Raw genomic sequence first — 23,134 nt, forward strand, 5'->3', positions numbered from 1 at the left:
TTGTTTTCCTCTGATGCACTAATCAAGCAACATCTGTCAGGAAAGCGTAAGTATATTCTATAAGTATAGGTATAATGAAGGAGGGGCAAGGGCCTTGCTTTTGAATAACATGGAATACAACTTTTGTGATTTGAGTGTGAAGTGAAGAATCTGAAAGAATGAAGTTATTAGGAATTTTTTTCTTTTTTAAACCAACTAAGGTTTAATCCTCAATATCCATGTTCACAGAAAAAGTCCTTTATTGGTTCTAATTCTTTACTGAGACCTAATCCAAAACCTTTTTTAAGTAATAAAATCATAGAATCACAGAAAGGTTTGGGTTGGAACGGACTCTAAAGATCATCTAGTTCCAAGCCCTCTGCCATGGGCAGGAGTACCTTCCACTTGACCAGGTAACTCAAAACCATCCAGCCTGGCCTTAAGTACCTCCAGGGGTGAGGCACCCACAGCATCTCTGGGCAACTGGGGCAATAGAACACCTCCCACTGTCTTTAGCTGGCTTTGGATCCAAGATTATGTCCTGCAACTTTGAAAAGCTTCCCCTTAGTAGCACGTTTTTAATGGAGTGAGCACAATATTACAAGGCCAAATTCCATGTAGAGTTTGCATTCCTTCCACTTGACAAAAGCAGTTTCAGATTGATACTGTCATAGACAGGGTCCTATCACAATTTGTTTTTAAAGAAAAGAGTATTTTTAAAGTTTAATTATTCAAGTACTGGTGAGGAAGTTCTTAAATTTTGTTGGAATTCTATTTGATACAATAAAATTCTGTAAAGTAAAAATTATTGATATTCAATGCAAATGAGAAATAATTTTCTGCAAATTTTGTATGCAAAACTGTTACCCAGAATACTATGTTTGATAATAATTTAACTGATTTTCATTTCCTTTTTACAAATTTTTGTGTTAACTCTGCTGAAGCCAAAGTAAATGCTGCTGGTTCACGAATTCTGATAAGGAAACACATCAGGACCACATATCTCCAATTCTTGCAAAATTCTTGTGAATGCTAATGTGCCACAGACCAGATGTGTTTATATCCTCATATAAGGTCTTTCATAATCAAGAACAATCTCAAAAATATTTTTATTCCATCTTAAAATTCAAAAGGTAGTGGGATTGTCTTAAAGGCTAAGAAAAATTTCCTTGTTCATGTCAATGAAGATACTTCCATTCAAAGGTAAAGTAAATGCAATGGATAAGATACTTATCCAGGGGTTGATTTTTCTTATAAGCTTCTTTCACCATGTAGAGGGGAAATTGGCTGTTTTAAAGACATTGCCAATGGATTACATTCTGTGCAAGAGAGACAGTTGACAACTATAAGTACTGAGGAGCGACAATCTATGGGAGACATTTCTGTAGGATGTAGTCTGCTGGATAACTTATTCCACAGCTGACCTTCCTGTGATCCTGTATTCATCTTGAAATTAGTGGTTTTCCTATGTCTGAACGGGTGCTGAATGGCATTATGCCTATCTCTACTTCATGCAAGAAGGTTAAGATGTTCTTCTTCCATGTCATGTATAGCTGAGGATCCCAACCTCTGAGCAAATCAAAACAGAGACTTTGTGTTGCAGCTAGGTTTCCGCCCCATGTAATATTCTTCCAAGTCCTTGGCAAGGGGCTTTTATTTAGCAGGAATGGTTGCAAGGATAGTGATTTCTTAAAAAATACTTTGGCAGAGTTTGACTAGAAGATGCAAACAGTCACTCTGATAATAGAAAGTTACGGTTCTTCCTCACCAGTCTGGAAAAGGTATTAATCAAAGTTTAGACAAGGTCTGTATCAACACCAAGTCAATTAGAAATCAGAGTAAGGAGCAGTAAATACATGCTCAGGCTTATTTGACTATAAGCAAACCAAAACAGGAAGTGGTTTTGGAAAAGACTTTTTTTGCTTTGAAAAAGTCAGAGGAAAACCTTCTAGTAAAAGTCATGTAAGGCAAAGTTATTCTCTCTCTGAGAGGTGCTTTTCTACCTCCGCAGTGCATGGGAGCTGTGAGCCCTGAGGTACAACAGAGCCCAAGCACTGCGTGCAGCCACACGGGGCCATTGTCCTGCACAGCCCTTTATCCCTGGCTGGAGCCTCCAACCTCCCTGCACTGTGCAGCTGCCTGGAAAACGATTTCTGCAGCTCTCAGCCTGCAGTCCTGGTGTAGCTCTTTCATGAGATGTTTACAGTATAAACCAAGCTTGCCCTGCCTTCTCCTACGGGAGTTGCAGAAGGGGAAATTGTACAAAAGCATGGACTTTCTGCCTTTGTTAACTTTGATAAGAAAGTAAGGAGGGTCAAAGTAAGAAAAGACACAAGAGCATATCCCACGGCAATGAGAAGCACAATTTATTCTCAAGTACTCTGCTTAATGATACCTTGGAACATTCATATGGAGCTGGAATTATTACTTAAGTGCTGTTCAGTGCAGTCTCAGATTCCAACAGAAAATGAAGAGTTTAGCTTGAAACAGTTCTAATGGTCTTATCAGAGTTTCCTGCCCTCACTGAAGGGATATCGCCTTTGTTCTCATAATGTGCAAACTGCCTCATCCTCTCTGACAGATTAGGGTGAAATGACACCAATTTCAGGTTATTGAATACTGTACTAAAAGCTCTGTTGTTTCTTTTGCTGCTACCCAGACAGCTGCAGCATCCTTTCAGGGGGAGCAGGAAACTCCAAAGCAGAGGTAGATGGATGCCCTGGTAGAAGCTGAGAGTATTATCTCTTAAATTATCTATTAAATAGTCCCTCTCACTGATCAGGATGTTTGTTGTGATCCACTTCATCTACCTGACTGAGAACTTCTGAGCATTTATTAACTCTGCAAGCTGGACTTCAAAATCATCACTTTCATTTATTGAGAAGAACATATACAAATACAAAGAAATACACAAATATTTGAATATATAAAATTATTTATAGATAGATTTCCTGATTGTTGAAACTTGAACTATCCAGAAGGGATATGGAAAAATGATAGTGCATGATGTTTCTGGAATAGAGTCTCTAAATAAAGGTTGCATCTGTACCACCAATAGGAGGCCAAACAATATTCTCTCTAATAAATTTTTAAGATGCATTACAGAATTCTAAAATCATGTAGCTAGGGGTATCCAAATGTTAGCTGGTCTAAGCTCCTGCTCAGAACAAGTCCAGTTGGAATAGGTTGTGCAGGACCCTGTCTGGTGAGTGTTGTCAAGGTTAAGTTCCCACAACTATTCCAGTGTTTGACTAGACTGATGTTTGGGGGTTTTTTGGGGGGGTTTTTTGGTTTTTTGGGGGGATTTTTTTGTTTGTTTTTTTTTTCATTTCTATTAATTGGCTTTTCTGTGCTGAACTTGATTCATGTATTGGCTGTCCTTCAGCTGTGCAGCTCTGAGAAAACTTCTGTTATGCCTTCACCACACCAACCTGTTAGGTATTCGTAGACAGCAGTACCATTCCCTTACAATGTTTTTTCATAAGAATGAGCAAGCTAACTTCCTCACTCTTGGATATCAAGTCCTTCAGGCCCAAAACCGTCTGGAATGCCTTGTGCAAACCTGCACTTTAATGTTCATGGTTCTGAGAGTGCTGGGAAGAAAATTGTACCTTCCTGAGTGTTAATTCATTACATCTGTTTTGTCTGCCCAGTGTCTACCAGCAGAGTCTACCTCGAGGCAGTAGGATGGAATACTTGTAGGGATGGACATAACTGTGGTAATGCCCAATTGTTCTTCTTGCAGACAGGCTCATAACTAGACTCTCACTAGGGATTTTCCCTTCAGTATGAATTAAATATACCTACTGCATACCTGAGGTAAGTTAGCACTCAGTGTGGAGCGTGAGTCTAAAGTCAGCCACATGAAAAATTAGAGCAAGTCGGAGAGGGTTTCAAGAATCAGTATAAAGTCACACAGAAAATCAGTAACAAAACTGGCTGTCCTTTAGCTGCACTGTTCATTAGCCTTCTTACTAGACCAGACTGCCTCTCACAGTCTGATATAATTCACACTCAGTATTTTCATATTTCTTCACTTAGGCTTGTGACAAATGTTTTTAGGCCTAGAGGGAAAAAGCTGCTTGTTTTCATGACATGAAAACTGGAGTATTTTGCTCATTTGCTGGAGATGCCTCACCCCAAAACAGAAAGTAGTATCTCTGCTTTATCTGTCTGGGAAAGCAAAACACCTGAGTTTGCTCCCTTTATCCAAATGTTAACCTGTCCCTCTTACTGGATGATATATATTTCTGGAGAGAAACAGACGTGGAGAAAAAAAGTAAAAAAGTCCATCCAGTGTAAGGAACTTCATGCTGCAATAGCACTTCTCAAGGTTACTAGTGAGCACAATGCAGTGGCTGCATATAAAGCAGAACAACTCTCAGCCTTAAGATGCAATTAGTCACCTAAACATTTTACACCAAACTATTTTTAGATTACCTTTCCTATGTGCACTGAAAATCATCTTTTTAATTGCTCTTTTGAAACAGGAGTGTAAGAAACGAGCTGTTAAGAGTGAAGAAAATCCCCACCCATTACATTTTTTGTCACTTGGATTATTTTAATGGGCTTGGGGATTTTTGCGAACATCTTAGCCCTCATGCTGCCCAGGATATATTTCCCAGAGAACTCACAGATGTTTATAATCCTATTGATTTATGGCTTTGCCATAATACTAGGCTGAGAGAACTCACATTAGAGGCAGGACTTCTGCTACTGTCTTTATTATATAGGTCTAGAAGTATTTTGTAAGCTTGGTCTTTCATACCTATATTAGATACACTATTTTGAAGGAGGACATATAAACTGGACTTTCTCTGTGCTCTCTTTCTTTCCATCCTTCCCACTCAACCTTTTTTTTTTTTCCCCATAAATTTGATCAAATTCTCTCCTTTCCTGTGGAATCATTCTCCTTGTTGTTTGTGCATGCACAGGTTAAACAAGAAATAGATAAATAGAATAGTTAAGGAATGGCTAATGTTGGCTTGTGCCCAGTCTCCTACCAACAGCTTCACTGGATTGTTAAGGCCACAGACTACATAAAAGCTGGTAATCTTTTTTTCCTCTGCTTTTAGCAATCCTAATCTGACAGCTTTTCTCAGCATTCCTTGCTGTGATGCTGACCTTTTTGAGTATTCCAGATTCACAGATTTTGAAGTCATTCCAAATCTCCAGGAAACTCACAGGAAGTGGCAGTTTCAAGGTCATACTGCAGTGCCCATCAAACCCTTTGTGGAATGCTTTACCTAAGACAAGATACCTGAAGCACAAAAAAGCAGAACATGGGAGAGGCAGCAGCATAGAGATGAAAATTCAAGAATGAGTCTATTGATAATTTTAAGGTGTTCAAGGTAACCAGCAGTTTACTGGCTATAGTGTACATTTCTTATCAGGGAAAAATTACCTAGTTTAAAGAGTGAATTTTCAAAGTACTCAATATTCAGCCTAATTTTAATTTAATTTTGAGCTAAAACTCCCAATTTCATCATAAACAGAAAAGTTAGGCTGGTTATATGAGTTTTTGAAGACACCTTTTAAGGTGAAGAATACCAAATGTTATACCTCTGTTACTGTCTTCAGGTGCTTCACTTGGACCCATTGTCAAATGCAGGGAGCTACAGAAATCATGTCACTGGCTATTTTGCAAACCTGGACCAATCTTGCTGTGCAGTGACTGGCAGATATTCTTGAGAGAATTACTGGTTCCCATAGTAATAGAGGAATCAGGAATGGGATAGTCTTCTTCAGAGACAAATGTGTCCACATAAATTTACTTTTTTTTTTTTTTTTTTTTTTTTTTTTTTTTTTTTTTTTTTTTTTAGCACTGGCTTACAACAATGTTATTAGGAGTCAAGAGAATCTTCATGGCTTTGTTCCTAGTTGTAGGGCATGTTCTCTTAAGGCTGTCTTCTCCTGCATTTTTATCTGTGCCTCCATCATTTCATGGTATTCCTTCACATACAAATGAAGCTTTTTTCCAAAGGCTGAGCTGTTTGGAAATGAACATTTGAATTTGCATATGTTGGAACTGATTCATCCCTGCTGCCAGGAAGTGCTCTCTGCTGCAGGGAGGGGATCTGCAGCTGCCCAGTGCTGCCTCCAAGGCAGGCGATGCTGGCAGGAGAAAAAGTGTGGGCAAGGTGCCCAGGGGGAGAACTGATTCACAGCTTCCCCCTGGCAGCTTCTGAGCACAGAGCACCCCCTGGGTAGTGCACAGAAGCTATTTCACATTAGGCACATTCCCTGCCTTTGGCAACTGGCATGTTAAGAGGGTATGTGATGATGCTGGATGTGAGAACAGCGGGCAGCACGTCATGGCACTTGCTTCTTTGAAGCTGGGAAGTCCTGACTGGTAGCAAAAGAGGCAGCATGCAGAGGTGGTAATGGAAGGCACAGGAATATTTTTTCTAAAGCAATATAATTAATTTAAACTCATTGTGTGTATCTGTGCATTCGAGTGCATGAAAATATTTTATGTGCCAGCATGATGCATTTTAGGCTGCTTATAGGAAAATGGATTTCAGTGTAATTAAAAAACATACCAAGTTCTTTCTCACCCCCACATAGTTCAAAAAATGCAGAAAGGCAATACAGATAATAGCAGCAGGTAGGACAGAAAAAATAGTACATGCAGAAAATCAGGAAATTAATTAAATTTCACCTGAGGAGAGGACTATGCAGTCAGCATGTCCCAGTTCAGAACCATTCAGTTGCTGGGGATTTCTAGAGGCAAAGAGAAAGAGACAGAGCAATCTCGCTGCAGAGATAAAAGAGACTGAAGTTACTCCATGAAGCCTCTGAGCCAAAATTATTTTAGTCTCATGCTTGGACTAGCTCCATTGGCCTGGCATTTTTCCTTCATGGATAGAAGCACTGTACAGTGAAAGTGGCAACAACAAATCTTTCCATTCTACACTTCTTTCAAATCTCCAATCTGCACTTCTCCCAATGTCTTCTGAGAAGGCTCAGTAATGCCCCACCAGGAGGGATCCTTGTCTGGATCTCCCTGCTCTCCTGCCCACTCCCACTGGAACTGCATTGGATCTAATGCAAAAAAAACCCTGACAAGATGAAAAAAAAAAAAAAATTCACCTATTTGCTCCTCCACCACAATTTTTTTGTTTTGCGGGCTCTTGTCATTTCCTGAAATCATCTTCCTTTATATCTGCTCTGGGTTTGGCATTTAAATTTCCCTATTACCTCCAGTGAGACCTGTCATATCAGCATTCTGCTAAGTGAGAAATGCTAGCAGTATTTTACATGTAAAAAAGTGATATTTAGCACTTTTGCTAAAACTAAATTTCTGTGATTAAATACTCCTTCTAGATTGAACAAATAGAGGGAAATAACATATTAATCTAAATTTAACTTCTTTAATTTTTTTTAATTACAATGCATTTTTATGAAACTTTGATATTTATACAGGTCTGACTTTGCACAGTCATTACAGGTACATTTGTGAGGACTGGAACATAAGTTTAGCCTTGAATAGGAAATCAGAGAAATAAAATCTCCTGAAATATTCATTATCTGCATGACTGTCCCACAGAGTTTATGTTGCCTCTTGAACCAATTCAAATGAGCTCAAATGAGCTCTGAATGCGATTTCCAGAAGCGCCCAGTGTTAGGCTGGTTCTGCTCCTTTTGAAGCCAGTGATAAAGCTCACAAGGACTTCAATTTAAAAAAAAAAAAAAAAAAAGAGGGCAAGATACTTAAAAGGACTCATTGAGTCTTGACAGCCGATAAATTCTGTATTAAGGTTTCACACACAGGCAGCACTTTCTCCTCTGACACAAGGGCAGAATGTGTACCCAGTCATTTCAGCAGCGTGAGAGGACCACAAGCAATGCAGATGGCAGGAATGATAAAATCAGCTGGGAGAAAAGAGCAGGAGGACAACAAGGGTGATGAAAGAAAAGATAATGGGAAAAAACAACAAAGAGGAAGGAAGAAAGAAGAAAGAAACATCCACTTCAAGGTTATCAGAGATCATGAAAGGAAGAAGGATGAGGGAGGAACAGAGATCGAAGGCATCAGCCAAAGGGAACAGAGAAAAAAAGAAGCAAAAGGGAGAGAGAGAAAATGTTAAAGAGGCAAGAAGAGACAAGAAGAAAAGGATTTGGGGAATGAGGGAGTAGAATGCAGCAGAGAAGTGCTGGAGAAGAATATGGATGGAAAGCAAACTATAGAGCAAAAGCAAATGGAGTACTTGCTTCACTTCAGGAAAGGGATTAAAAATACAGTGAAAGGCAGCAGGAAAGAAAACTGAAGGCGTGAAATACAGGAAGTACGTAGATATGGCACCTCTCTGAGGAAAATTAAAGGAAAATAAATCCATCCTAACAAAACTGTTTTTCATTGCAAATTCATAGATAGATTGTGTAGGTAGAGGGTTTTGGTCTAGACATCAAAAGAAAGTATCACTGGAGTTCAAATATCAAACACTATGGTAAAAAATAAAAGGCCACAGGATTAAAATGGAAAATATCTGTGTTCCTACTGGAATTAGAACAGACAACAGCTTTTCTGTGTTGTCATGAGGAAAAGAATCAGCAGCATTCCCACTTCACATACTTAATTAGAGCTTGACAATCTACCAAAATACCTGGGACTGTAAATAAGATTTTTACAGATTTACATATCCAGATTGCTTTCACAGAGCTGGCTAGAACATTAATGGCTGGGAGGCATTGCTCTCACTACTCAGAAGAGTGAAGATGAAATGAGTTGCTGCTATCTGTCCAGTTCCTGCTAAAGAAATGTTTTCATAACAATAGCCAACCACACTGGCTCTTCCTGGTACACCTGTGGCCAAAAATCCGCACTGAGGACCACACAGCTCTGTTCATGATTTTGTTTCTCACCCTGGAGTGCTCCCTGCAGGTTAGTGGTGACCGAGGAAGGAACTGGGGAAAAGTTTGTTTTCTCTTTTGGCCTCTTATCTAGTTAGAAGGAAGACTTGTTTGTCAAGAGCTGCAAACCTGTCGTTTTTGACAAGCCCTCAAATTCTTAAAGGGATAGACACTCAATAAACCTACTATACTCCACAGAAAATCCAGTTTTTAATTTGACAGGGCTTCTTCTCATCCCTTCCCTTTCTTGCCCTCTCTTTTTTTTCTCCTCTCACATATTCAATTCAGAGAACTGCAAACACAATTTCTTTACAATTTTACTTTTGTTACCTTTTGTTTTGGGACTACCTCACAAGAAAAAAAAAAAAGACAAAAACAACAACAACAAACCGCAATAATTTGTTTATGAATCTACATATAGTTTCAGAAGACATATAGCTTTTTAGCTGCAAACAGAGCAGTGAATAAGAATCTATACTTCTAGCATATTTTCCTCTTCTCTGTAAAGTAATTTAGACTCTTTATTGTCCAATTTTTCTCTGCCAAATCCTTCCCTTTTTCAGTAAGGTTTTTAAAATACTCTCAGATCTTCAGACAAAAAACAGAAGTGCAAGTGTTATTGTGTCTGTCTTCCAGTGTCCCAACATATGAATTCCATTCCTGGTGATTCAGTCAAATAAAACAGAATCTCAAATAGATGGAAACCACCAGACAATAAAAAATCCTGCATTCTGCTATGAAAAATCCCACAGGAAACAATTATATTTTTCTAGCCTTTCTGAATCTTCAGTAGAAAATCACACCTCTACTATAGAGATTGACAACATGGTCAAAATAAAACTATGGGAAAGATATAATTTTCTATTAATCCTTGTTCTTTTGCAGTGTGGAACATTATAGAGAACCATTTTGAATTTTTGCACAATTTGCCAATTTATTCCCCTGTTCAATTCAATATGATTTTTCTTTTGGTAGCTACATCTGCTTTAAATAGTTATTAGTGATTTATAAGATATTCTCTCTGACAGACTATTGATACAAATGTTCAGAAGGGAAGATTGGATGATGCACAACATAGTAGGTACTAAGTGCTGTAAACAGTAAAGGTAACATCAGTCTTTTGTGCTGATCCATGAGCTTACAGTTCATGAAAGGTATTTTGTAGGAACTCATTGCAATTGGCCAGTGTGAGAGAAATTGATGGTTTAATTCTTTTCCGTGCGAGCTGATATTCTCAGCACAAAAATAAAAACATCAAAGTAGTTTTTTATGTCTTTGTTTTATCTCTATATTTTGGATCTAATTTATTTTTTAAAATAATTTGAAAAAGTAAGTCAACCAAAGTCATACACAATAATGAGGAGGAAACTATTGCAGTTCTGTCTTTGCACTTTGTGTAAAATCCTATTTGCTCTCATGCTAGTAAACGCTGTAAATGCTGTAAATCTAAGTATGTACACTACATGTAAGCTTATCTTGCTCCTGTAGACCTTGATAAAAGCCTAGGAATATTTAATGTTTAATTATGGGCCTTATTTGTAGTGCCCTATGCTGGTGAGTGCTGGGGGGGTCTTGTGAGCTGAGGTTTCAACAAGACTTATAACCACTGGCATTTGAAAAAACCTTCCCAGAACTCATTTGGGCATTGCATCCATTTCCTCCCCAGTCCCAGGGAACCTCCCTTAGTTCTTCTGCCAGAAGTTTGTTTTAATTGCTGCACACCTTCAGTCTTGCCATAGTGAAGAATCAATAGCTGGGCTTAGGTGTATTCTTCTCAATTTAACTCTCCTCAATTTTTCTCCTGCTATTGAATCTGAGCCCAATACTGAATCCAGCTGCCACAGCTGTTGCTGTTCTGCTGCCTGCCCTACTTCCTGCTTCTGCTTATTTTCACAGAAATGCTTCTCTGGGATGGTCTGTGAAATGAATGGGACATCAAGGCACTGCTAACTGCATCCCCCTTCCCTGAGAAGCTCTTTCTTTTACTGGATGCCCTGAATTTGTAGTTAAGTGAAGTCCTGAACTTCACTCTTCACAGAGTCAGTTCCTTTTATCACCTCCCTCATTACAGTACTAAAGTATTTCCTGTGCTACAATAAGCTATTATGTAAATTCTACAAATGAGTTTCTGATCCTGCCAAAACAGATTTACTTTAAGTAAGCAAGGAAGACTGCAGCTCTCTTTTTCCACGTACTCTGATAGTCTTTTTCAAAGTTTCACATCACCTGCCTCTTATAATCAGGGCATACATTTTTCTGGCATTGTTGTTTGTACACGTGATTAAGTCATATATGTATAGGTAGTAAATGATAGCAAAGTAGTAAGGTGTATTCAAGTCTACATATGCTCAGACATTTGGAAAATACAGGCTCCCAATTCCAATAGCACAAGAATTTGGGGTTGTCTCCTCATCTGATCTGTTTAAGATAGCAAGTAAATATTGTAATAGCTACATAGTTGTAAGAAACTGCTGCATATCTGCATCCTACGTGTCACACTGTTATAAGCACTTCCCACTGAATGGGAACAGCAGAAATATTAGTGTTCCAGAGTTTTAAAATGTTCTTACTGACTGCACTAAACTCTAATTTCATCTGTTATATGAAGGTAAATATAAACTTATGAAATTTGAAAACAAATATTATTAGTGCCAAAATCAAAATTTGAAAGGTCTTTCTGAAATCCTTGCAAACGTAAAGATCTCATCTGGTTTAATCAAAAGTATATTTTTAACTGATATGAACTGTGCAAAGCCATTTCTGAAGATACTCTGTTCAATTTACAGTGGGTTGATTTCTTCTTTAGCTTCAGTTGCTTATTTTTTTTTAAATGACACAGAAATAAGCTAGTTTTAAAATTGTGTTAGACTGTCCAAATGGTTGAGGTGCAGTGATCTTATTTTAAGATTGATTGACGGGATATACTTATAAATCCTTTTTGTTAAGACACTATTAATCATGCTGCCTGTAACAAAAAGTCTTGGAAAAGATGAAAAAAACCCATTGTTCAGTTTTGCTAATAGCTTACCCTCAAAAGGACAGAAAGTCTGGAGAGGAAAATGGTGTCTTCAAATCATGGGCTCATAAAGAAGAAATCCTTGTGGTACCCCAGACAGACTGCAGAGGAATAGTCCCATAGCTCCAGGTTCTCCTTTATTCATTTAAATGCTGTGAACATGTAGAGCCAAAGTGTAGTCAATACCTTTAATTAATTCTTATCCCCATATCTTATGAATCAGCATCTTAAGAGGTTTTAGTCAGGCTTCAGTGATGCAGCTAGTCTTGATGGAAATAGGAAATAGACATTGGAGACTGCTGAAGCCACCTAGCATGAAAAAAAATCCCATGAAGCAGGAGATCGTCTCTCTGTAGAGCTCAAAACATTTATCTAAAAATAAAAATAATGAGAACATATCTATCTATATACATAGATATAGAGTATTTAAATTATAAGACCCTTCATATTAGGTGCCCTGACCACTTATTTTTTAAATAAATAACCAAAGTTGATGCTAGCCATGTGCAACCACAACCAAGAATGAAGAGTAAGAGGCATACAGACTGAGTTATGACTATATGTCAAGGATCATAGTTTTACCTAAATGGTATCAGAAGGATTCATGCAGAAATTATGGGCTTTATCTTTCTATAAGCAGAAAGATTGATGTGTAATGTCAACCTGTACGTTGGTCTTTAAGAGCTATGTTAATATACCTTTCATGCAAGATCACAGTCATATATTTGGTCTTGTGCAAAGACAAAGCAAGAGAGAAGGAGAATTGTTTCTAAGCTTTGTTTAGATTTCTTGTCCAAAGTGCACTGCCTGTTTGGGATGGAGAAAGAAACTTCAGTGTTGTAGGGAACCCCATAAGTTTTACCAGCTAACATCTGAGAACTGCTGCCATATTTTGATGTACTCTATAGAGCAAATAAACTGGTCCAGATGAAGATTATATGGGAACTTCAGTGAATAAATTCCAGTTTAATTTATATCTTTCAAGGTAGCAATAATCATGTTTGAAGTTCGGCCCTGCTGAGCTCCTCAGAAGTAGGTAATGCTTACTAGCTTAAAATAGTTAAAATTCATCCTAATAGAACACGACAACTCCAGAGCACTGAATTCTGGGTTGTTTATTTACTGATTTTAAGAAATGTTCAGCTCTCTGTAGAAACCTTGTGAAATAAAAGCTTACCAGTATGAGTAAAGCACAACTTACCAACTTTGAGGAAAGCACACATGTAACTAAAGGGTGAAAGCCAAAGTCTTCATGAACTCCTGATTCAAATAGGAGAAAAATTCAGTGTTGTGGAAATCTAAGGTTTTAGAATGCAATATCTGAATTTGTGAGCAAGCTTTTTTGAATTTGAATGCTTTCTCCAAATTAAGCTTTAAATAGCATGGCTAAAATTCAAAACTGAAGCTCAAGAAAAGTGACTTTTTGGAATTCATGTAGCATTTATCTGTTCAGTAAAATGCATATAAATTAATTCTTTGTCTTTTCTGTGATTTAGTATAGCAGTTCAAATACCAGCTAATGATTTTATTTAGCATTATAATGTAGCTTTTTCTGTGATGATGACAATCATCTTTGCAATGTAGAAAAATCCATCCATTTTCTTTGATGGCTCTAATGTCATTCCACTATTAGAAATTCCACTGAGAGCTGTACCATTCCTGTGTGGTGCTGTAGCTTGGTGTTTGGTACCATTTGGGTGGGTTACCATCTCTCTGCAAGAGGCTGGCATTACTTACCTGTCTACACACTTCCTTTTTCTTAGGCATTTCCTTTGCTTCATGGAGAGAGGTGAAGGGGTCTCATAAGCATTCGGTGCAACCTCATGACATTGTGCCATGGGATTAGAGCAATAGCTCCAGTGGAAAAGAAAATTACTCAAGGCAGTGTTAGCCACTGCCTAAGCATACACCATTTTAGGGGATAGTCCATTGCTGTCAACCTGACTCACTGCTGGTGGTGGAGGGATGTCGGATTGCTGGGAAATCTCCACTAATCTGCCAGTACTTGAGATATCCAGGATGCTTTGGAGTGGCAGCTGAGGAATAGCAAACAAAAACATTTTATGAATGAAAAACTATGTTTGTCCCTGATGTGGAATTAAGCTCAGGTTTAGCAGTGGTTAGGGGTCCCAAAGCCTGGCTCCTGAGGAAACAAAGACTGAAACAGTGAATATTTTTAGATGGGCAGTTACATCTTTCCTGTCAGTAACTTTTGGGTGTCTCTTCGATTGTTATTCTAGGTGTCCCACCCCTGGGTGTGATGGCTCTGGGCATATTACTGGAAATTATGCTTCTCATCGAAGGTATGTAAAGACGAGGTTTTGTTATTTAAATCAAATAACTGCAGGGCTTGGTGCCTCAACTGACCTAACTTCACTCCTGAATACTGAAGTAGGATTGAGTACTGCACAGACATACGTCAGTCTAACTCATATTAACCACTAATGAATAACATTTCTCAGCTTCAGCATGACTCACTACCCAAACAGGTAGGAATATTTTTGCTAATATCTAGCAAAATCTTTATAAAAAATAAATTCAGTTTCTCTGCCTTCTCTAGTAGCCTGAGGAAGCAATTCAGCATTCATGTTTCTGTTGCTTTACATTCTGAACATCTTAACTCTTTGCAGATTGGACTTAAATCGTACTCCTGCATCGTCTTCCCACAAATTGTATTTCCAGAATGTTCGTGTCAGTCTCTTCCAGACTCACGCCATATTCCTTGAAATGCAAAATTGGACTCTGTTCTTTACCTCCTCTCCCAGGTGAAGCCTTATCAGCTTTAATCAGAGGGGGAAAGTACCTCTTTCGTCTAATATGCACCAGTCTTGTTAGTACATTTCAGAAAAAAGTTTGGCCTGTTCTTAAATTGCAACACTTCATGTTACTTCAAGCCAGAATGGAAAAAGAAATCATGAATGAAAGCTACCTTAACTGCCTAAACTATAACTTTACCAAGGGCCAAAGAATGCTTCTCATTCACTAATTAGGATATTGATCAATTACACTGTAGATATAATGGTATAAGTGCTGTGTAATTAGCAATTCCCCTGTGGCTATTTGAGAACTAAATCAGTAGAGAAGAGCTGTGCCATATTTTGTAAATATCTATCCACTGTTTAATCAAAGAATAATAGTGTAGCCTACCTCTCTTATGTTAATAAAGACTACCTCCATGCAGACTAGTGCTGTTGAGTCTGGATATTTGCTTTCTTCACCAAGCCCCTGTATGTAGGGAGTTTCTGTAATGCAGTTTCTGTAATGCAGTGTTAAACATCAAAAGTACAAAAAACATTTAAAAGGAGAAGATAGAAGTATTTTAAAAGCACTTACATGATGCAGGAGATTTAATCACGCTTTCAGAGGAATTTAAGGCCAAATTTAGAACTACATTTAACTATATGTAAATTTATCAGCTACCACTCTACAAGTGGTGTCCAAGTCTATAACAAGCATTATGCTTGTTATAACTCTACCCCAACTTCAGGGAAGCTATTTATGTGTTTGATCATCTATTTAACCAGAAGCAGGTGGGAGAGTGAAGATGCAGAAGAAAAGTGTTACTAACAAGAAACCTGACAAAAGGTTGGTAGGGAAGAATCACTGAATGTTGATTAATTTTTTAAGCTTGTTCCTTGTTCATTGTCTCCTGGCCCCTACAGGACTAGACCACGAACGATGTTACCTACTTTTGTCTGTAGATCCTTACACTCTTGTATTTTTGCAGATGACTGCTGGACCAAGTTTTCATTTGATTGTGCAAAGATATAAAAAAGTTGTTCTACAAAACAAACATATCTGTAATTTGCCCAGTCCATTGGGATTTAACACATGCAGCCTTTTGAAATGCCACCGTGTCTATATTGACCACACAGCTCTTTCATTTCTCTTCCAAAAAGGCCTCTGGCAACCCCATGTCTTCAGCTCCCTGCAGGCACAGAAGCACTGACACATAGTCAGTGAAGTAACATTTTCTTTGCTTAAATCCACAGATGTCCTCAGGAGACCTGTCACATTTACACAGAGCCAGCCTTACCCTGTTCACATCATATCTGTCAAGGCCATTTCTGAGGTGGGAAGGCTGGCAAATGGAATGCTTTCAAAGTAGCCTAAATCTGGAGCTGTTAAGCATGGAAGACCCCACAGCATGTTGTCAGTTGGCCTTTCTAATTCCCAGACCGAAAATTAGCATTTAGCTCTGCCTGCATCTGAGTTGGCATTTTTGTTTGTGTTTGACACCATCAGTTACAACCCTCTCAGATTCAGAAGGAAAGGAATGACAGACTTCTCTCCTGAATGGCTGCCGAGATGCCTGGGTATAATCAGTATTTAAAATGGCTGCTCAACAGCAAGCATACTTGAGGCAGATTTAACTCTGCCGTAACTCTGCAGTTCCACACAGTCCTTCGATTTATGCAAGAATTTATAGCACCATGCACTGCTGCTGAATTTCCCTCTTTGTCTTTTGTCTTCACATATGAGGAATTAAAGTCGTAGAAAAATGAAGTAATATGCTTATCTTGTAATAGCTTTGGTTATTACAGGATAAAAAAACTAAAAAAAAGGCTCATCCTTGACATACATTTTCTCGGATCCACTGTCAGAGGAAAAATGAATTAATCACAGCCTCAGAAACTATCTGTTGAAAATGTCTGTTTGGAAGACCTGAAAGGTCTTAGAATTTTCTAATATATCATAGTACCAGAATGAAAAGATCCAGAGAGATGACGCGCCAAAATACCAATCAGTGGGTGATAATTAAATTGATTTAGTGTGTAGAAAGCTTTAAACCATTAGTCAAGACAGAAATTCTTTGTTCAGATTTTGTTATGAAAATGTCATCATCTACAAGCATACCCATATGGATACCTACTAAAAAAAAGTACTGCTTTCTGAGGAATTCCTATTAACTGTTTAGTTTTCAGATGCAAATTCTGATTATTCTCACACTGTGAGTACAACTACTCTCAGAGATGAAGGAGGGGTATCTTTAACTGCCTTCAATTTCTGCAGACCAGGTGGTGTGTCAGGGAGTGAACCAACCTGTTCTCTTACCCTGGAGCTAGCTTCCTCTTATTCTGAATCCCTTAGACTCTCTTCCTCCTACTTCCTTCTTACAGCCAACATTATTATTTTTGAAGAAAACTGTTCTTAATTGTCACAGGCTTTCTCAGATTTAGTTTGTACACAAGGAACTATGGTACTTTGGTGTCCACTATGCAAGCTGGAATAAACAGCAGTTTGCTTTCAAAAGGAAAATGGTTGGTTACATTTAAAATGGAAATTGAAATGGGATGAGAGCACAGGTTCATGGATTGTAGAGTATAGATGCCTATTCCACTAATGCTGACATGACCCCTGGCATGGCACTAACCCTGGGGCAGTCTCCCTGGCAGTTCTAAGATGTGATTTGGGACTCAGTGTGATTCCAGATCATACTTTACAAACAGTGTGGGTGTAGCTGTCCTGCTTTACAGAGATAGAGAGCTTAGCTGTACAAATGTGAACTTTCTGGTCTTGGGTCAAATCAACACTTCTAAGTCCCTTCTATTTAACACTATTGATGTAGCCGTGACATCTCACTAAAAGTTTCTAGATAATGTCCAGTATTCTCTGCCAGCATTCCTCTCTTTAATTGACTTATTTATGACTTTCCAGCATGTAAACTCTGGTTTTGTCTATTCTTCATTTTCTAACACAAAATTCTGTTTATGATTGTATCACCTTTTTCTGTGCTTCTTCCCCTCAGTCCTCACTGGTTTTAACAAGACAAAATAACTGAAAATTTTGTTAACCACTCTTTCTGTCTCTTCTTCGCAAAGACAGGATCTACTACACAAAACTCAAATGCCTTTCCTCATGCTGAAAAAAAAAAATTTATCTTCTATTTTGTTTCTTTCTCTAGGGAATTTTTTCTTTGGTGACACTTCTTTCTCTCTCAAGTCAACACTTGAAGGTGTTCTACTGGTAGATTTCTTTTTTTAATGTGGATATTTAAGATGGAAATAACATTTAAATAGAGGACCAAGCTTGATTTTTTTAATAGACATACTTGTTTCCTCAGATATCAACTACCTAAAAGTCTTTTAAAATCCGTTAAGGTCACTGTCAAGTCTACTAAGTGGTTTCTATAATGAATTCTTCATATGCAAAGGGAAGATGAGCGTGTGTAGTTGAAAACAACGTTCTCAGTCTTGTCACATGTAACATTGATTAGCCTAACATATAACTTTGTCTCTACCAAATCCTTTTGTCTGGGTGAATTCTGAGCACTTGAAGGCCTTCACTGGAAGGCATTTGAAAGCTCTGAGCTCTGTCATGTTTTTATTCAATCATTCTATAGAATTGTTATGTGATGTTCGGGACGTTTTGAAAATGCTACTAATGTCCTCCCGAGAGAAATCTTTAGTCCTACGAAGAGATACTCCTGTGTTTTCTATTCTTCCATCCCTCTCAGACATAGAGGACATAATGTCTCTCAGCTCTGGCTTCTATTCCTTTTGAAGATGCTGGTGCTGCTGCTGAGTAAGCAGCAGGAATTATTAGGCAGAGGGTTTAAGAGCTGCCTTCCCTGACTCCTCAGGGAGCTCCTGTGTGTGGGCTGCACAGTGCTGGCAGTCCTGTCCCGTCACACACCCACACGTGCTGATCCCCCCTCGTGGTGGCTGTTGCAGCTCTCCTTTTTAACCCACCTGAGCTTTGATTGTGGAAACTGGACAGGGTTGCCTATTTTGCAGTTTCTCGGATAGAAAGCGTATTCCTGTAAAGTGTACCCAAGAATGAGAAATTGCATTCTAAAATGTTTTCTTTCACACAGTCTTTCAGGCTGTCCACGAGCAAAGAAAAGTGGAATCAGGATAGCACAAAGCAAGGAAGACAAAGAAGACCAAGAGCCAATTAGGTGAGAACAAATATTGTCTAAGGGCCTTTGTATGTTTTATAAGGTCTTCTATATCATCAGGGGTTTTTAAGGCATAATAGTTATTGTGTGATTGTTATCCAAGGGCATATGACCACATTGATTACTATGAGCAAATCTAGTATCTGAGCTGATTGTTTCAGCAAAGGATATAGTGTTAGCCAAGGATACAAGCATCTGTAATTTAGAAATAGTTTAAAATTCTTCATTTTTACATGATATTAAAAAATCACTTAGATCTTTATCTCCTAAATTCCCCCTAAACATGTTTGCATACTCCAGGCAAACCATACATGCTAAATAAAGGTAGTTACGGAAACAGAGAATGGAGTGCTTATATGAGACTGCTGCAACAAATCTGATTGTTCATGCAGTTTGCAAGAGAAACAAATGCCTACCTATAGGTCTTGGTTTCTTCTTGGAAGGCAGTCTGATATCAGTGGCCACTGAACTTGGAGTTAGTGACTGCTTAGACCATTCAGGACCAGATCCTCAGTGGAGAGTTGCAGGAACATTTTAGTTCACAAACAGTGAAGCAATTTCCTTTAGTTTAGACATGTGTTACATAGCAACACACTGAAAAAAAAAAACAATCATAATTTTCTTTAAAGAAACATTTCACTTTGAAGGTTCTAACCTGTTCATTCTAACCTTGGTTATAAGGTTTTTAGTATACAGAGTTTACAGAGCAGTATACAGAGCAAATGTATGGGAGGATTCCCAAGTGAAGAAAACCATCAGATGAATGCAGAACTGCCTTCATTGGTCTCTGGGCTGTAGCACAGTTTCATATCATCACCCCTATTCAAAGAGTGGTTAAAGGAGCTCAGCATTTCTAGTAAGGTGCTCTGATCACGTCATAACTGTGTATACATGACATTTTCATGACTTCAGAGTCTTTGGGTTCCATACCTATAAATAAAATGTACCAAGGATTATACTAAGCAGTATTTTATGCTTGTAGGGCTTTTATGGGCAATTTCACTGCTGATCAGAGCTCAGTAGCAAATATTTCAATTCCACTGTGACATTTACTGTGATAAACACCTGCGATTCAAATACATACCTCAATCCTTTTGTTGGAATTGCATAATGTCAACAGCTGTGACTGCATCTACTGGCAAGCCTCCTTAGAATTTATCAAAGAACTTTTTTTTCTTCAAATTGTGAAGTTCTGCTTGTAATTTTGTCCACTACACGGTATCTTGATTACTTTTGTGACCACAGTGTAGGATTATTCTTTCCTTTTCATGTCAGGTTTATTTTGACTTTGTTGTAGAGGCTACCAGGTATATAATGGCAAGACAAAAAAAATTTATCTCATCTCTCTGCTATACAGATGTCCAGTTCCTGGCTGTGATGGTCAGGGTCATATAACTGGAAAATACGCATCCCATCGCAGTGCATCAGGGTGTCCTCTTGCTGCCAAAAGGCAAAAGGATGGGTACCTCAATGGCTCACAGTTCTCCTGGAAGTCAGTGAAGACGGAAGGAATGTCATGTCCAACACCAGGATGTGATGGCTCAGGACATGTCAGTGGTAGTTTTCTTACTCATCGTAGGTGAGTAACTATGACTTACATTTTTCACTTATGTTTATTTTTTAAATCAAATTTAAAATTTTAAATCAGATTTAAAATCAAATTTAAAATGAGCTTTTTGTCATGGCATTTCTCTGTTCCTTTGGAATTTCATTATTACATAAAAAAAAATAATCAGCTTATGTGTATTTGTCAGTAACTGGATATCCAGACTTGTAATTTTTTTTTATTCAGGTACAGACCTGCATTTCAATCCATAATATATAGAAAATGTTAGGGGAAAAATCATGCATGACAGTACTGTAAGTTCCTATTGCTTTATTGCATCTTTCTGGACAAATTGCCTTGTGGCAGACATTGTAAGACATATCTGAGTCCACCTTATTTTCAGAGATGTCAAACACATTCTTGATTCTCCAATATCAGAGCATGGAACTGAAGAATATTAGGAAAGAGTTCCATAAAACCAAAGTACTTTCATTCGTTTTGTAATGAACTTATATGTAGAATATGTGTGTATATATGTAGAATATAGAACACTATTTAAAACTAAAGGAATGTAAATATTTGACAAAAAAAATACAAAGCTTGATTTTTCATAAACTTGGCAAAAATAAGAGAACTTCAGTGGTACCAGTTTTCATAGCTTGTAAAAAGAGAAGAAAGTGGCCAGTCTATTAGGGATGAAAATTGCTGCCATTTTAGATATTAGATTATGAAGAAACAAGGATTTTTTTCAAGCTCTGGCTGGAAATCTAGGCCTGAAATTACTATAATGTCAGAGCAAATTTCTTATTATATAATCGCTAATATAGTACTCAATTACTTCAAATATGTCAAGCTGATGTCCCTAATTTGTCACCCTCTCCAGGCAGACCTCAGTTGAACTTCTGTACCCGTCAGTTAGCTAAGCCAATTTGATCTTGTTTTAATGTAGATACAAAGGTGAAAAGTGTACTTCTTCCTTCTCTTGCCTGTATCTATTTCCTTTGATTCTTTGATAGTCCTTTACAGCTTCACTCAGAAGCCTTATCCTTACTTCAACCTCTCCAAAATTTGTGCATATAGTTCCTATTTATTTTTTAGGCTCAGAGGTGTTTTTCTAGTCAGTGTTTTATGATATTCTGCCATGATGGGATTCTGGTCCATGACCTGAGGTGTTACTTGAATAGCCAAATGTATTACACAGCCTGCAACTCCCAGAGGCTTTAGGAAGTAGAAGATGCAAAACTGACCATTTATGCAGATACCATATGTGGGTTTAAGTTTCTGAATTTCAGTAAAACATCAGTATTAGTGTCCATATTTCAGTCTGACTTTCTACATAATAGTGTAACATTTATTTAACTCAGAGATCTGTCATTAAAATTGTGAAATAATTTTACCTTTAGTTAAAAGGTACAATATAATTACTGGGAGATTGCTTGCAAGGAGTGTTCACATAGTACTTATGGCTTGTTTCAAGGAGAAAAATCTTGCAACAAGAATAACTAACTTCTAAAAGAAATGTACTGATACTAAGCTTAACAATTTAAAGGGCAAATTGTGGCTAGAGATTTTTTTTAAAGAATGCTTTAATGAAAAAACCCTACTAAAGTAACTTAAATATGACATTTAGCTACAGATCAGACATGTGTGGTTTTTTAGTACCACCATCTTAAGTAGAAACAGAGACTTGTATATCGCTACCTTATAAGATCAGGTTTTGGGCAAAAAGGTCTTTTGTTAGAGGAGAGTACCTACCACAAGATGAGAGGTTGCATAAAAAGACTGATGAAATAGATCGATCCTACTTAATTGTCTTGATGTAACAAAGGGCCAGTATTCCAAGTTGTGAGCAAATTGAACAACTTCTTGAAGCTTCCATAAGGGGTAATAGTAATAACAAGCCATATTATTTTAAAAATATTATTAGTTCTTGTAGAATTCTTAAGGCTGTTAAAAATGGTTGGTTCATTTGCTCATACAAAGAAAAGCACATGGAGCCATTTTAGATGCCTTTGGGTTACTTATATGGCCTCCAGCTGCTGCTCAGAAAGGTAGGTGCAGTGTAGTATGTATCGGTGATATATCTTCTCAAATAGCATTTTGTACTTCTGTATGGACAAGTGAATCAAACACTGCACATAGGACTGAACATCAGAACAGTTCACCTTCCTTAAGAATCTGCCTCTACAAGGTTAGAACAGTTCACCTTCCTTAAGAACCTGCCTCTACAAGGTGTAGGATGTATTTACTCCCCTTCCAGGATCAGTGGATCCTGGAGAGTTGTGAAGTAGGCACTGCCTTTTAATCAGTTGTACCGTAAGTGTCACTGAGTGTGTCAAGAGGGATTGGTTTCCCCTGCCTACAGATAGGTACTTTATGCCATTTGAAGTGTTCTTAGGGCATGCAGCATAGCCATACTGGGCTAGCCAAAATGACTGAAGACTTGTGAGACACTCCATTCTTTGACTGTGACAGCTGAGAGCTGAATGTGCCTGGCAGGAGATCTACAGGGGTGCTGGTCATGTTAAATGAACAGGCCCCAGAGCTCCATGGCAATTTTGACATACAGTTCTCATGCAGGTGTTCAAACCCAGGTGTCATAATCTGGAGCTCGATCCCACCTAAATCACAGACTCTCCATTTTCTTACATAAGGTTGAAATACTCCCTCATTTCAGGTGTATCCATTCTAACAGACTGTGGTCTCCTCTTCTACTGCTAATAACATTTTGCTATGCAGCCATGGCTGTAAATCTCAAATTCTCACCTTCTGAAGAGAAGCAATGCTATGCCAGTTACACAGTGAGACCAGATTTATAGACATTCTTTTGCAGGTGGAG

At 38.0% G+C, this 23,134-nt stretch overlaps 1 protein-coding gene and 1 long non-coding RNA gene across 5 annotated transcripts in view; one reads left to right on the forward strand and one right to left on the reverse strand.

The window, feature by feature from the left end:
* MYT1L (myelin transcription factor 1 like) overlaps positions 1–23,134 on the forward strand; it is a 128,874-nt gene that overhangs the window by 82,549 nt on the left and 23,191 nt on the right. For all 4 annotated transcript variants that reach the window (XM_063389265.1, XM_063389270.1, XM_063389254.1 and 1 more), the window contains exons 14-16: positions 14,089–14,151; positions 18,666–18,749; positions 20,107–20,328. In XM_063389265.1, the coding sequence (XP_063245335.1) occupies positions 14,089–14,151; positions 18,666–18,749; positions 20,107–20,328 (369 nt within the window). The remainder of the gene's footprint in view (positions 1–14,088; positions 14,152–18,665; positions 18,750–20,106; positions 20,329–23,134) is intronic.
* LOC134546437 (uncharacterized) lies at positions 853–12,147 on the reverse strand. Its single transcript, XR_010079171.1, has 3 exons — positions 11,861–12,147; positions 5,104–5,239; positions 853–1,751 (listed from the first exon to the last, which is right to left on the reverse strand). It is a non-coding gene; the product is annotated as an uncharacterized LOC134546437 (long non-coding RNA).

This window comes from Prinia subflava, chromosome 2, assembly GCF_021018805.1.
Source record: "Prinia subflava isolate CZ2003 ecotype Zambia chromosome 2, Cam_Psub_1.2, whole genome shotgun sequence".
Lineage (NCBI taxonomy): Eukaryota > Metazoa > Chordata > Aves > Passeriformes > Cisticolidae > Prinia > Prinia subflava.